Source organism: Lagopus leucura, unplaced genomic scaffold (genome assembly GCF_019238085.1).
Source record: "Lagopus leucura isolate 7727_CA_CO unplaced genomic scaffold, USGS_WTPT01 Super-Scaffold_100038, whole genome shotgun sequence".
Lineage (NCBI taxonomy): Eukaryota > Metazoa > Chordata > Aves > Galliformes > Phasianidae > Lagopus > Lagopus leucura.
In genome coordinates this window covers 1,670,654-1,687,727 of record NW_024962287.1, presented here as the reverse complement: position 1 = coordinate 1,687,727, position 17,074 = coordinate 1,670,654, and the positions used below count along the sequence as shown (strand labels likewise).

The 17,074-nt window shown below is 41.1% G+C and overlaps 1 protein-coding gene across 1 annotated transcript in view; it reads right to left on the bottom strand.

The window, feature by feature from the left end:
• The window catches only part of SUPT3H (SPT3 homolog, SAGA and STAGA complex component), a 136,707-nt gene that overhangs the window by 39,746 nt on the left and 79,887 nt on the right, over positions 1-17,074 (bottom strand). Inside the window, exon 9 of the mRNA XM_042883511.1 lies at positions 14,868-14,978. Coding sequence (XP_042739445.1) covers positions 14,868-14,978 — 111 coding nt within the window. The remainder of the gene's footprint in view (positions 1-14,867; positions 14,979-17,074) is intronic.

The following is a 17,074-nucleotide window of genomic DNA, read 5'->3' as shown; positions in this document are numbered from 1 at the left end:
ATGGCAAAGAGCAACAATTTGTCCCCGCAGTGAAAAAACAAACAAATCCAAACCCTTCACCACCAACAAAATTAAGTCGGTGAAATTAATATGTCTCACTTCCAGGTTGTTTGTATTGCAACAATTCTGCATGGAGACAGCTTGCTTCCAGCAGTTTTATCACCTTCTGCAGTAAAACTAGCACATGCAGATCTCCAGAGAGCTTTATTTTCTTCTGCTGTCTCAATTCCTTACCATCAAAAGTGGCAATCCTGTCAGCACATCGCCACGTTTAAAGTCTGTGCCAGCCTGAAATGTTGTGTTTGTACATCAGATCACCTCCAGGCTGGGTGCCAGCCTCTCCCCTACCTACTTCTTGTACAGGCAGCATAACTCTTTGCAAACATTGATTGTGGGATCATTTCCTTTGTGCCTGCACCATGCCACATTTAAAAGTCTATGCTCTGAGTGATTCAGCCACTACAAGCAACACTGGCATTTAAATGATACAAGGTTAAAAGCATGACGTTCTTACCAGAGCCCTGGGCTATGGATTTCAGAGCACAGCTTTTTAGCCACTCTGGGTTCAGCAGTCATACAGCAAACACTCTGAAGGAACCCTGGCTGAGGGATGCTCTCAGGGCTTTAACAGTTCCTAAACTTCAGGTGACAGGACGATGGGAAATGGCCTCATGTTGCACCAGGGGAAGTTTAGGCTGGATATCAAGAAACACTTGTGTACAGAAAGGGCTGCTAAGCACTGCCATGGGCTGCCCATGGAGGTGGTGGAGTCCCCATCCCTGGCTGTGTTTCAAACCGTTTGGATGTGGTGCTCAGGGCCATGATTTAGCGGAGGGCTGGTAGAGTTGGGGTAGTTTGGTTAGGTCATGGTTGGACTTAATGACCTTCAAGGTCTTTTCCAACCTGAGCAATCCTATGATTCTATGATTCTGAACTTTACAGAAGAACAATTTTTACCCATGTGCATATTAACTAATACAAAAACAGAGACACTGAGAAGTGAAACACCAACGAAAAAAATCCATCCCTATGTTCTCTCTCCTATAAAACAAAGTGACATGGAAAAAAAGGGTGGTATTTGTAACGCTACATATCTAAGGAACTCATTGAGAAAGGTTTGAATTATTGTGGGTGATATAAGCAGGGCTAAGGAGCTGCTGGTTTAGAAGCAAGAGAACCATCCTACAAAATGTGGCCCAGAAGATACAAGGGATGGATTAGAAAGAGTGGCTGAGAGTTCATCTTAAAGAGGGCACTCAGTCACATCTGTAAGAGCAGCACTACACAGTACTAAAAACCTGACAGCTGCCTGCTTAGCTTTATTCCATTTCAAGATCCATACATTCCTTTCATTCTCTTTCCAGATTCTTCTATTCCTTTCAAGAGTTCCCCTTAACTTAATGGCTTGAGTTCTGTGACAACGCACTACTGATCCAACACAGCATCTTCCCTCAATCCTTGAAGATCTAGATGTAACTGCATGCACAAACCACGCATATCTATTTCTTTGCCTCTCTGCACCTCTGAGAGTTCTTTCCTCCCACTTGCATTCTCCTCCATTTTTTCTCATACTTTTTATCACAGTTAAAAGTTATGCAGATGACTTATTTGCTGCATTGAGGCTTATATGATGAAGAATGCCCCATTCCTGGAGGTGTTCCAGGCCAGGTTGGATGGGGCTCTGGGCAGCCTGATCTAGTACTAAATGTGGAGGTTGGTGGCCCTGCCTGCGGTGGGGGGGGGGGTTTGGAAACTTATGATCCTTGGGGACCCTTACAACCCAAACCATTCTATGATTCTATGGCTTTATAAAAGAGAGAATAGGCAACTGGAAATAAAAACAGCAGGTAATGGGAACTGCGAAGAAATATTTCCACCTAGTCCTGATACTCACAGATTATTTTTTATGATTCTTTTTTTATGTCCCCTTCCAGAATAACTGCTTCATCCCACGTATTTTCCCTCATTGCAAAGGGACAGACCGGTGATGCTGGAGCTAACTGGGGGCAGAGCTTCTCTCCAACCTCAGGGCAACAGCACAGGTCTGTCTAATGTCAGTGATAAAAACAACATCGAAAATGGAGATACTGTTCACAAGAAATTAAAAGTTCTGTGTCACTTTCCTAAACCATACATTAATCCATGCAATAATCCCAACTCAAACAGTTGTATTACATGATTCTCGAGTTCTCATAATCTTTCATCTAGACAGTTCACATCCTGTCCTACAACGCCGTGCAGCACTGCTGCAGACTTTTCCACAGCTGCTGCATTTCACATTGAGCTGCTTCAGTCCCTGTTGTAGGTGAACTGACAACTGTAAGTAATTTTAGCTCATAAAGCACTTCTAAATCACTCAGGAAGAAAAACATGCATGAGCAAATGCTTACTATCCAGGGGAAATAGAACTGTGCAGAACACAACTGCACCATCTTCTCTTGCGGTGTATGATGGTGTCAGTGCAGAATATTGCTCAAAATCTAGCAGACCCATACAAATATGGAACTGCGGGGAGCACAGCGACTATTCCAAGTATTGACATGCTGTATGGATATGTCACTGCCATTACCAAAACTAATGTGAATTTTTTAAGGGATGTGTGTGTGTTTATGTATCTTCTCTTTCAGTAATGCTACGGAAAGGTTCATTCAGCTACCTTCTTTTTCTCTTAATATCCGCTGTAGAATGAAATTTGCTCACCTTTCCCTTCCAGCACATGCCTCTGTAGCTGTGTAATTTTTCAGATTGCCATGAGCAAAGAACCAGAAGTCAGATTCTCATTTGTATTCTTATACCTCTGAAGAGGTATAAAAGAATATATACTTCGTTGACAAAACAGCATATTCTGACCCCAGGACCCTGTCACATCAGTACAACTGGATGCAAAAAGCGTCCATACAGCTGTGAGTCTGGATCATAGAATCACAGAATGGCTTGGGTTAGAAGGGACCTCAAGGATCACGAAGCTCCAACGCCTCTGTGCCATGCAGGGCCACCAACCTCCCCATTTCACAGCAGCCCAGGCTGCCCAGGGCCCCATCCAACCTGGCCTTGAACACCTCCAGGGATGGACGGGGCATCACAGCCTCTCTGGGCAGCTGTTCCAGCACCTCACCACTCTCACAGCACACAACTTCCCCCTGACATCCAACCTCAATCTGCCCTCCCTCAACTTCAAACCATTTCCCCTTGTCCTGCTGTTATCTCCCCTTTCCAAGAGTTGACTCCCCTCCTGTTTGTAGGCTCCCTTTAGGTGCTGGAAGGCTGCAATGAGGTCACCCTGCAGCCTTCTTTTCTCCATGCTGAACAAGCCTAGTTTCCTCAGCCTATAAGCCCGGATAAACAGCTAAGAAAAGATAATTACATAAGGCTTAACAAATTAGGGGCTGCTGTGCATTGTAAGAGAGATGAAGTGAACTGACACCTCAGAGCTTACTTATTGTCTTCTCCCTAACACAGCTAATAAACATTTTGTCAAATCTGTGTATTTTTTACGATCACTCACACTGCGAGCTGCTCTGTGCTGTGCTAACAGCATCCCAGGCCGGCTGGGATGATAGGAACAGCACAGTGGTTCCATGCCATTGCCTCCTGCCTCCTCCGACCCTCATCTGCACCACTGGAAGGCCTTGCACACTGCTCCCAACAATTCATGCACTGTGCTGTGCGCTGAGACACTGATGGATGTGCGACCCAAGAATTCTAAACGTCCCCACAGGATATCAAATGCTGTCCAGACCGTTTGTAAACGCTTTCCCAGCGCTGCGCAGAAAAGGAGCCAGTTCTCTTCGAATCTACTTAAGTGACATTTTTCTCTTATCTAAGAATCGATGTTTCTGTTTAATAAAATCATCTGGGCAAGTTACTGTTTCATCAGCTTATGCCTTCGTTAATAAATTCTGCTTGAGCGTTAAGATTACCCCCAGTAGAGACAGCTGGGAAACTGCAATATAAAGTCAAGCAGCGCATTTAATGACCAATGAACTTCTGGAAACTTAGTCCAAAATTATACATCATTGTGTCAGACGCTCTTAAGCAATATGCAGTTTGCTCTCCCTCTTCAGAAACATGAAACCCCCTGAAACCGCTACCACAAATTGTGAACCTTTTAAATTACTGCCAAGCCACCTGCTTTTCTCCAGGAAACTTCATAAAACTCTCCAAATTAGTAATGTCATTAAGTAAAGCTTACAGAACTGTTGTTATTCTGAAGGAGCATTAGCTGTTTAGCTTAAGGAAACCAGTAGGGATTTCTATCACGGACAGACCTGTCAAGTATATTGAGGAACCCTTTCCAAGTGAAATGCTTCAAAATATCCTCAGAAATGCGATTCTTTTACATTTTAATCTTTCTGGGAGAGAATTGTGTTCTCGGGATTAAACTCATATCACAAAGAAGTTCAATTCAGGAGAGCACGTGGAAAAGCTCTTGGACTGTTTGAGTGTCTTCAATCGGCACAAAGAGCTCCATAAATCAAACGCCTGGTCCTGCATTTTTGAATGGCACTGGAAGAAATAGTGCTCGGGATGGAGGGGAAGAAGGAGCCCGATTTCCCCTGGCCCTTCTCTTTTTTGAATGGCCCTACACACAGTGGGCGAGGGTGGATTATAGGAATGCCTTCTGTCTAGGAGTCGGCTCGAGACGTACCATCTCATCTTGGAGTAATTTATCCAGTCAGATGATTTAGAGGACAGTCCAGTGGCACCATTTTTGGAAGGCAGAAGCAGAGGGGAAGGGATATAAATCAAAGGTGACTGGCAGGTAAAGGATATATGCAGCAATCAGCCAAACCATGTGCACGCTGGCACAAATTCAACAAGATCATTTATAAAAATTTTAAGTCAGGAGTACACAAAAGGGGGTCTGGTGCTAACTAAATCCACAGATAGATTACACGCCACCGAAATAAACACTTCCAGATGCTGGCACACAAAACCCTTTTACAGAAAGAAATGTTTTCTTTCATAAATCTGAAAGGAGGAACCTTGGGGTGGGGGCTGGGAGGGAAGGGGGCAAGATTTCCACACTGAGATTGGACTTCCTGCTGCTTTATAGAATCATAACTCCGATTTTTCAAACACATGGGGTTAACACTACAGAACAACAAATAACTGCAGACAATCGCTTGAAGCACAGACAAACACTTCACAAGATTCTAATTGCTTAATGAAATAAAATGTTGGGTTTGGGGGTTGTTTTTTTTTGTTTTTTTTTTTGCTTTCCAAACGAGGAGAAATGAAAAATGTGTCAAGTTGACTTTTTATATATCAGAAAACAAACACAGAACAGAAGGAAAAGTTTTCAAATGCTTTCTGACATCAATACATACATTTCATTCTGGAAAGCTGATGAAGAATGAAATTCTGACTTCTTCAAAATCAGTATCAATTGATTTTGATTATCAGCTGGGGCAGCACATTATTTACAGTACCCTAAATATCACAGATGTTTGGTTTGATATGATTCCAGTGCACCTAATTTCTTTCAGAAACTGTATTCAAAAATGTGTATCACTCAAGTGCTTTAGAAAAACTTTGATGTAACATATCCACTTTGTGTATACTGAAACAATTACCAAAGACTGTATTCCAAAGCCTTTTTGACTACTGTTCTGGTTGGAAGTAGGCAGGAAGGAATTCCTTTCAGTCAAGAAGAGTAATTCTTTGACCAAAAGTGAAGCTGACGTTTTTCTGAAGTTCGGGGCACCTGAAAGTAATGCGTTTTCCCAAATTTTCAGCTCTGTTTAATTCGCTTATCTCTACAAATATCATACTGACACTTCATCAGAGATTCAAAAAATCACCACAATGCTCATCTGGTTTCAACCCCCCCCCCCCCTGCTATGTGCAGGGTTGCCAACCACCAGGCCAGGCTGCCCAGGGCCACATGCAGGCTGGCTTTGAATTAGGATGCTATAGGTGTAGAAGCAGTGCTGTTTGAAGGGCAAACCATGCAGGTCTTCAGCCCAGAGCATTCCCTGGCATTCCTTGCTCTTCAGGCTGGGAATGCCAAAAGCAGCGTCATAAACATAGTTTGGTAAGTACTCATTGTTTCATGATGCTTATGCAATTTTACAGGGCTGACATTTTTAACAAGAGAGGGTTTAGACTAGCAAGTCATTTCATGCTGAAATTACCTGGGGCCTGAAGGAGCATTTTCCCAAAAAAAGTAAATACCCAAACAAAAGTTGGTTATACCCTCTGTTCATTCAACACGCTCCATTTACGCTGCTGAATAATGGCCACTGTCTTCTGCAGGTCTGTGCAGTATCACAGTTTACATTAATAATCTCGGTTTCTCTTTAGCCAAACATCAAAAACACTTCATTTCAGAACTGGCATAAACCAGAGGGGAACACTTTCCCATCCAATTAGCACTGCTGTAGCTTTCCCTCTCCCTTCAGAGCACAGAATGCGATCCTTCTGAGCAGAATGCATCTCAAGGCCATAAGTGCCACTGCAAACGTGCATTATTCACCAGGTGAATCATGTCAGAAATTAACAACTGCTCATATCAAGGTTTCAGATATCTTGATCGCGGATTGTTTTTGATTAATGAGGTGTTGTTTGTTACTCCAAGTATTAGAAATAAACCCTATTCAAGTAAGCTGGATGTGGCTCTGGGCAGCCTGGTCCGGTGATTGGTGACCCAGCACATAATGGGGGGTTGAAACTAGATGACTGTTGTGGCCCTTTTCAACCCAGGCCATTGTATGATTCTGTGATTAATTTTATAGATAAATATAAATCCATCTCTCAATGTAAAAAGTCTGCTAATCTAATGTAGGCAGATTTCCCATAGAGTTTTGACTGAATAAAGAAGTAAGACTGAGCCTGCAATGAATTAGTGGCCACAAAAGCAAGAGGATTTGGAAGCTGAGATGTAATTAGGAAACTACAGTATCACAGAAACAAATAGCACAACTGGAATAGTATGGTTGAGGACTACAGGCTTTTTAGAAGGGATAGGAAAGGAAGGAGGGGTGGGGGATTTGCCCTCTGTGTAACAAGTAGATAAACTGAGAAGAGCTGCCTCTGAGAAACAGCCCTAATCTGGTTGAGAGCTTGTGGGTTAAAATCAGAGACTGGACTAAGACATCTGGTGGTTGGGTCTACTATGGCTGACTGATCAGAGGAGCCTGTGAATGAGGCCTTCTTGTTCAGGTACAAGTGGCACTGCGCTCAGAAGATCTCATTCTCATGGGGGATTACAGATACACAGAGATCTGCTGGGAAATCAATGCAGCACCTGCAAACTTTGAAGCAGCCTGGGCTGCAGCAGTGCTCCGAGTCAGCCAGCACAGCTTCAGCAAGGGCAGATTGTGCCTCACCAGTCTGGTGACTTTCTATGACTGACTGAGAGCAACAGTGGACAAAGAAAGGGCAACTGATATCATCTACCTGCACCTGTGCAAGGTCTTTGACATGATCCTGCACCACATCCTTATCTCTGAATTGGAGAGAGATGGATTTGAAGGCTGGATTAACAGGTTGATAAAGAAGTGGTTGGATGGTCATACTCCACGAAAGTCTGGACCATGCTTTACATTAGGCTGCAGTAAGCACCAGTCAGTACTGTCAAAAGACAATATATGGATAAAATATATGTATAGACTACCTCAGACATGATACAACACAGAATAACATACAGTACACTTGCTGCTCTCCACTGTGGCTTGCGCTTGGAGACAAAACCTAACTGCTCTAATTACGTTAGTCATTTTGACATAGCTATTAAGGTCAAAATATATGCAAACAGATCATTTTCACTACTTTAATGTTAGTTCTCATTAACCATATGATTATAAAACTTTCAAAAAGTGCTCTTTTTGTCCAAACCAACATCCATCAAATGCTGCTAAAGGATAAACCACACAGCTCAACTGTTCCTCCAAAACTGCATCATTAGGAACACCTATCACCAGCTCAGATGGAAGAGCAAGGACAATCATGACTAAACAGTAAAGAGAAGAAAAGTTGTCAGAAAATATTCCTGTTGGTGTCTGACAAATACATAATAACCATCCTGAGAAAATAACCCCCAAATATTCTAATTTGTTTTTTAAACAAAAATGGAAATACAATACCACATATGTGGATGAATTTTGTAGAAGTAGTGAGTGATAAAACTCATAGCAACAGTTGTGTTCTCCCCTTTGGAAACAACATTAGTATTTTGAAGTGTTCTACAAAAAACAAAAGTTCTTCACCTGATTTTATTTCTGAAAGAAAGTTATCAACTATATAGTTGATAAGTAAAACTAATGTCACCTTCCCAATTCCATTAAGCTTCAACCCCTCAAAACAAAGAAGATACAGTGAAACCAAATATAGTACATGAATCACAACCCAATTATATAGGAAGATTTTAGTTTGTACGTCTCAAGCTACAACAGAATGAAAAATCAGAGGCTTGGAGCCCCTGGGAACATTTTGAGTCTAGGTCAGTTAGGGTCAACACATTCTCAAAGTGGAATGAAGTGGAAATGAAGTGGCAGCGGTCCTATCAGAATCAAGACCTTAAGCTTTCAGGTGGAGAACCCAGAATCCTTGGAATCCCCATACTGGATGTAAGCTCCCACATTCCTTCTCACATACATAGAAGCACAGAGTTAGAGGACACCCATTATCCTATAAATTACTTTGGTTTTCTAATTACCAGAGTCAGTCAGGGACAAGGGATTTGGCATGGAAGTACGTGCCACATGTACTTTGAGGAATTCCATATGGCAGGGGTTTTCGAAGTCAGCAGCATCCCAGGATCAGCATTCAAATAAAATTTGCTTTGTTGCTGTCCTTGCCACTCATTTTGGTGCCTTTCAAAGAAGATCACCAAACACAGCATGTCAAACATAGCTCAGTTAAAGCCAACGAAACTTTGCATGGATGACAACAGCAGAAATTTTGGCAGTCTGAGGTGCTTGTCACAACAATGTTATAAAAACCCAAGTACCACAGCAACTATTATCTCTACTAGTACTGTTCACCTCTATAATTGGTACAGTGCTTGGAAATACTCAATTCCTCACACATCCATCTAACAAAACCAACTGTTACCTAACAGTCTTGAAATATTGGATGTGGCTCTGGGCAGCGTGGGCTGCTGGTTGGTGACCCTGCACACAGCAGGGGGTTGGGACTGGATGAGCGCTGTGGGCCTTTGCAACCCAAGCTGCTCTATGATTTTATGACTTATTTTTTTCACTCTGGACGATTTACAGCAATTTTCAGATGCTAACATCACTGGTTCTGGGTCAGACAATCACTACTCCTGGAGGACCTCATTTAGGAAACACACCTGGATGGTTTTGGGAAACCAAAAAGGAGCACACTGGGACTCCAACCTCAAAGAGTAAGTGTAATCTTAAATTCATATCAAGTAAACCATCGGATGCTAAGTATAAAATGACACTGTATACAGGGTATATACAGGAATACCTCCTTTCTGATGTACTGTGAAGCTGTTATGATTCCCAGTCAAATGAATTCTTAGACACAACTCATTGTTTTTTTGCATTGGCCAAAGGGTCACAAAAAGCCCTTTTACTAGAAAATCTGAAAAAATGGAAAAGAGTTGGGAAAATGGGAAAATACAGCACCAAAACATATTCACACAAATTAGAGAAATTTAACCTCTCCTTCAAGGACTTCTTCACATGGGGCACTACTTCAACAACATTGTTTTTTTATCCAGACGTATCAGGAGATCTTCCAGTTTTCATGCAATTCTAAAGACCATTGTGTCCTAATTTTTGTAGCATTTGGTAAAAAACAAGGCCCCTTGTGATCTGTATTAAAAATACTTCTACAAGAAGTGCTTTCATCACGGTGAGCTCTGATGATCTGTGTCTAATCAAACGTGGGTGAGATGTACCAGCACTCTTACAGCAGATCCAGTTCTTTCTATAATCAAATATGGCCATTTCTTCAGATTCAAAGAATCGTATGACATAAGTTAGGTTCATTTTCTAGGTCGTGCAAAAGCTTCAAAATAACTTTAGACAGAATCTGAGGTATTTTTTGCAGTATCAGAGGGAAAAACTATATCCGAAGGAATGGAGTTGCACTCATTTTTGTCCTCTGACATGAAGCTTCCATGAGATCCCATGACTGATGGCGTTCAGAGAGGAATGCAGCCTGCCCATAAGTGAACCTAACTCTGAATGCCTCCATCCTGAAGTCCATCCCCAATACACGGAACTTTCTTGATGAAAGATCGCTTTGCTTCCAGATGAAATTAGAACTAACATCTACATGTGTAAGGTTGTTGCTCCTCTGATATAGCACACCTGGCTGTTCTGCTGTCAACTGGATGGCTGAAAAAAGGAGATACTGCCTAAGGAAAAGCCAAATAACCCACACCACAAGGAGGATGTAAAGTGGGAGGATAAACACAAGAGTAGAACAGTCTTTTAGAAGTTCTCTTCTGAACTGTGTCAAGTATATCCAGACTAGCAGAATCAAGGTCCATACAACATAGACTACATGGTGAGTGGTTTAAACACTTTTTAGAGAGTTAATTTTAGGTGTGCATCCGCAAGTTCTCAGGTCAAATATCAATAATGCATCACTGAAGACCATGTTATTCATGTCTTAAAGAAAGTTCCCTGTCTTGTAACTGACGGAGGAGAAGGAAGGCAGGAGTTTTTCTCAATATTAGAGCCTGGTGTTGAACCTGGAGAATGTCTTTGCCGTTATGCATGGCTGTTGCTACTTGTGAGTTACCAGACAGTGCAAGAAATTAGCTTTAGTCTTAGAACTATGAAATCCTAGTGGAGATTGTTCTCCTTCAGCACCTGGGACTTAACCTGAGAATGTGGCACGGCTCCATGCATCCCTGACTTTAGGCATGGTCACGTTATAGGAAGTGGAAGAAAAGGTATAAACTGGCTAAAAACAGTGGAAAGGTGATTTAAATATACCAGGAGAGTACAGTAAAGCAGCTCGCTGCTCCACTTTCAGAAACAATGAAAAGGTGATGGAAAAAAAGAAGATTCAAAACTATACAGCAGAGAGACAAACAAAAGGCTGTCAGCAACCACATCTGCAGGCTTACAGAAAGGCTGTTAGAATTTTCTTCTCTGCTTTAGGATGCAAATGGGATTTTTCATACAGAGAACATTGATTTTTATAGCCTCTCATAATTTTGAATGCAGAGGTATACATACTATATGAAGAGGTATTATAGTGAAGAGATACTTTGCAGACCCAGGTTCTTAGTCATTTCTCCAGATGTACTGCTGATTCAGACTCTATTGGTACAAAGAACTATGTCTCTTAAAAAAATTCAGTCCTGTGTACACATTTTAGGGTCTTAATGGAATATAAACCTCATAATAATTGTTATTTCTATAGTGAGACAGATTCATTTACTTTCTTGCTTCTGTAATGGCAATGCTAAAGCAAATGATAAAAAGACATCAGAAAATTTAGTAGATACACAGAAAAATTGTTTTTCTTTACTTAAAACAGACCCTGTAGGGGCACCTGGGGGTTATAAATTCTGATCTGACATGGAAGGTCAATAGTTTTAAGAGAAACAGAAGAGATGACATACACATGTATGCTGCATTTCCTATTCCTAAGTTCTCTACAGAACATACATATGCCCCATCCCTGGAGGTGTTCATGGCCAGGTTGGATGGGACCCTGGGCAGCCTGGGCTGCTATGAAATGTGGAGGTTGGTGGGGAGTTGAAGCTTCGTGATCCTTGAGGTCCCTTCCAACCCGGGCTGTTCTGTGATTCTGTAAAAAACCTTTAGGTAGAAGAGATGAAAGCTTGATATCACTGAATTTAATGACATATGCCTTTGATGAACATTCAATACTTCTCTTAATCATTCACTAGGTTAACTCCCATCTTTGTCAACGAACGTAAGCGTCAAAAAGAGGATGATCAAAATTTTCATCATAGGCTTCACTGATTTGGGCTCTCAGTTTAAGAGCTGTCATAACTCATTTTTCAGGATGCTGCAAGTGACTGTTGGCTTTACAGGCTTTAGTTAGCTGTCTAGAAAGTATGCAGGTTCAACTGGTAGCCTAAATTCCAGCCTAAGTATCATGCCTAACACCACAAAAGTCATCCATGACAACTGCAGAGATAAATTCTAGCTTTCCTGGCTCCCACGGTGCAATCTTTCCATATTACAGTTTCTGTTTCTCTACTTGTCCTTGTTGTTTACTTCCTGCCCTCCCAAAACAATAACAGACTGATGGATCCAGCTGTCTAAGCTTAGGTACCTCGTGCAATTTAAGATGTTATGGGATGTCTCAAATAAGGCATTCACGGCTGCCTAGTGGGTATGACAAGGAACACAAAGGAGATGTTTCTGGGCTAAAGATGCAAATCTGAAATGTTATTGCTATACATCTGTCTTTAAGCAACCAAATCAAGTCTGAAGCATCCAAAACAAGTACCCCCAAAAGCGCATAGATGTCACACTATGAGGAGCTTATCGAAAAAGTCAGAATCTGAGAAGAAAAGCCAAAAACCAGCTTAAGCTCCATCACTGTTGAGTGGAAAGATGATAGCAGTGGGAAAAAAGACTTCAGACAGAACAACAAAGGTAAACTGAGTCTACAAGTTACAGTTGTGGCAGCCCATCTTCAGGCATTTGTTTCTGTGTTCTTCAATGCAGCCACCTTTGGGAATATAAGTTGAAATGCTCTCATGACAGTGCTCAGCTTCTTCTACAAGCAGACCTTGATCTGCATGAGTATATTCTGAGCTTCAGTCCACTGTTATCAAGCACACTGCCAAGGTTCAGATATTCAGTATTGTCTCTGACTGGTCCCTACTGAATATTCCCAATTATGGGAAAATTAGGGATCCTGTGCTGCTTCTACAAATCAGAATGCTACTTCTGAAATGAATCCCTCAAGCCATGCCCATTAAAATCACCTTTTAAAACAAATTAGAGATTTGAAGTCTCTAATCACTCTGACTTAACGACTGGACTCTGATAAAACACACTGGATAAAAGGAAGAGCATTAGCCCCAATGAACTTCTCACTTGCATGCCAGAGAAGAGAATGTGGGACAGGACAGTCAACAGTTTTCCAGCTCTTAGAAGCACTGAACCTGCAGTTGCTCAGCATCACAAGAAGCCACAAGAAGCATTACTGAGAGAAGCCTCTTTTCCTCCTGGTTCAGTCATCCCATGTAGGAGGTAATGCAGGCATACAAAGAAACTGTTGTGAAGGTGGTGGCAACTGGAGAAAGCAGAAGACCATTCAGAAGCAATATTGCCATGCCTCTGCCCCCAATTGCGGGGTAAATTATTTTTAAATCAATAGTGTGAGAGCCTGGCAGTACAAAAAGGCAGGGCTGAAGGAAGCATCAGCCTACATTCAGTTTATATTTGTGCCTTCTGCTTCTGTAAGGAACTTATGGGAAGTTTGGAGTAGTTTCTTTCAGGATAACTATGATTGATAGCAGTGAAAAATGGAGAGACTGGCAGATCCAGATGCATACATTACAATACCTTTGACAATGCTCCTTATGATTGTTTTTTTACTTAAAAAAGGAACTGCATTACACTTCTACAACTTCTGTATATTCTACAAGATTATCCAAGATTCCTTCTCTCTTTCTTGGCTTGTTTAGTGAGAATTTACAAATCTCATTAACCCTGCTGATAGCAGGTACTGTCAACAAATTAAATTGTTTGGCTAGTTGGAAACTTTGGGGAATTCATAAGACTAAACTCTTCTCTGTTTTGGACTAGAAATGCTACTGTAAATGATACTAATTTGGCATTTGTGAGGAGCAAAGGAGAGGTAATATTATGTAAAGAGAATTCATTACAAATACGCATCCGCTGACATTAATAACCCCAACACCTAATTCTGTACACAAGCATCATTTTGACACTAGGGAAACCATAACTTCACATATGCTTTTCAGTCTTGTTTTCTTCCTGTTCCTAGCTTCTGAGGTCAAGTACCACTGTTTCCTTGATATTTCTGCTATTCCATATAGATTTCATGTAAATAAATTTCCTTTGGATTCAGAATCATTTTCCTCTAGTAAAATCTCTCCAAAAATGTTCAATTTCTTCCTGATTTTAGGAGCTGAGATCTAGTGTCCTGGGTGGTTGTTTTTTTCCTATGACCATTTCTCTGACTTTCATTCTTTTCTAGATTGAGATGTTTTGAGGTAAGTCAGAATATTTGTCACACAGAACAGCAGATCACAGAAAACGATCCTAGTTATGACATTAGAGCCTGACTACTTACACATTTTTATCAGCTGAGAAATTTAAATGAAAGATTTTTTTTGGCTGCTCTGGACAATGGAATTGCCATTTGCACAGAAAAAAAAAACGATGGCAAAACCTCATAACCCATCAGTTACACACACAAACTCAGTTCTAATGCATTTTAGTTGAGGTTCAAAGTCATCTATAGAAACCGATCTCTTCTTTCTCCAACCCTAAATGTGTCACTTGAGAGTCCAGCTTCCAATAAGAGCAGTAATGGACACACAACTAATTTTAGAATATAAAGTGCTCCTCACCATTTTGGAATACATATAATTTAAAATAACTGTAAGCCTAAACTTTGCAAAAACAGAAAATTCAAGCGCTAACAACAACAACAAGAAAAAAAGCATAATTTGTAATTGAAAGAAAATAATATTTAAAAGAAAAACAAAACAAAACAAAACAAAACCTTTTTGTCCTTCCAAAAAAGAGACAGAAATTACAAAGTTTTATTTCCCAGGAGAACGATGCCACTTTTGTAAAGAAAATTACAGTCACCACAAATTGCTCTCAACAATTCCAAAGCTTCTTCATTTGACCACTTGAAAATCAAAGTTCTTTAAGATTATAAATATAACTTTTTATAGCTCTGTTATTACGTACTGTGAATGGGGATAGGGGGCCAATCTTGTGGCCGTAGCGCCGAATGGCCTCTCTGATGTGGCTGGGCTGGATGGCATCGCTTTGAGCCTCCATACCACAGGCTGCAGCGCTCTGCAACAGAAAAACACATAAATTGTTACTAAATCAAAAACACACAACAGACCTACAGTGCATAAAGTATGAAAATAAACCTTTATAAGATCGACCAATCTTTTTTTTTTTTTTCCTAAGGATACACATCACTGCTGCCACACAGCACTTTAGAGAAAAAAAGCTATTAACAAATCAAAGAGGACTTTTACATGAACTCTGCTTAAGAGACCCAAAGAACACCATATTTGTCCTCTTAAATCTTTCGCCTAGTGCTGCTGTATGTTGCAATTGAAAAGAGCAGCAAATGTTCTAAGTGAAATGAAAGGGTCATATAAGTCACACTGCAATAACCACAGAAACTATTTTTAAAACATTTCAGGCTTTCATTATGATGTCAAGGGGTGGGGAAAATATTGAAGAAGTAGCCCAAGTGGAAAGCAATTTGATACCAAAATCGCCAATAAGTGATATTAGGCTGACATTTTGGAGATGAAACACGTGGCATTGTGGTGTGAGAGAGACATAAAAAAATTAAGTATCTAAAGATGGAACATCTTCAAATTTCAAATAATTTTTTGGAGGACAAACCCTAAAGAGGAAGAAGAAGACTTTGCTGCTACCTGTACATTGATTTTACTGAACATCCCCTGAATTCTAAAGGAAAAAGTTATTAATTTCTTCTTTCTGGTCAAAGGAATGGATTGGGATTGTTCAGTCTGAAGAAGAGGAGGCTCAGGGGAGAACCTCATTGCAATCTACAACTTCATAAAGGCAGGCTACAATGAGGAGGGGTTTGGCCTCTTCTCCCAGCAACAAACAGGACCCGAGGAAATGGCCGCAAGTTGTACCAGAGGAGGTTTAGGTTGGACATGAGGAAGAACTTTTTCTCTCAGTGGTCAGGCACTGCAATGGCTGCACAGGGAGGTGGTGCAGTCGCCGTCCCTGGCAGTGTTCAAGAGGTGTCTGGATGAGGAGCTGCAAGGTCTGGTTTAGTGCTGGTGGTAGCAGTGGTGATGGGAGGGTGGTTGGACTCGATGGTCTTGGAGGTCATTTCCAAGCTTGTGATTCTGTGATTCTATGACTGCTTGCCAGGTTTATCAGAGTGATGGCTGCTCAGTCATAAATTCATGACTATTAGTGAATGACAAAAACTTGTATTGAACGCTGAACATACACTCATACATGCTTCCCCTGTATGTTCGCACTACATATCAATGCTTTCAAACACGGAGGACATTTTTTACACAACATTTTATTTCAAGAGTGCCAAGTCTACTGAAGCCTGTGCACATATAAACAGAGTAACTGATGATATGGTGGTGGATTCTTCCCTTGTTGACTGATGTTCATAACGGGAATGTGAAACTCAAATATTTTCTGCTGGCCTCGGCCTTCATGGACTGAGAATAACATTCTTCACCAAGTTAACTCGTTTGTTGCAATGCTTCACTTGTATCCAGCACACACCTAATCAAGTTGGGTGACTCGTGGGAACATTTCATTAAAACTGTGCACCTTTTAGGACATAATTATTTTAAAAGGCATTAAGTCAAACACTAGGAATTAACTGAACGTAAACTCACAAAACTGGTGAAATATGAGGTATCAAAAATTCAATCTCCAGCTAAATTCCTGTTCCTGGGAGCAATAATGGTAATTGGCCGCAGGCACAAAATATGGATATTCAACTGCAGTATTAAAAAGGAAGAGGAAAAAGCAATCTAAAAGTCTTCAGAAAGGTTTTACAACTCACTGAAATTTGGACCTATTGGGAGTATCCACAGCCAGAGGGACAAAATAAACCTTTTTCTAACTATCATTATAGAATCACAGAAAGGCATGGGTTGAAAAGGACCACAATGCTCATCTCGTTTCAACCCCCCTGCTATGTGCAGGGTCACCAATCACCAGACCAGGCTGCCCAGAGCCACATCCAGACTGGAAGTTACTGGTAAAATTCTGTGAAAATGGGTACTGATTGTGTAGATGAATAACAGAGATGAAAAAATCATGTCACCATATTGTTTCGCAGCAAAATGAGTACTGCCATCACTTTCCCACCCCTTCCCTCTTCCCCCTCCCCCCCCAAAAAAAGCCTCAAGGGAATAACAGCG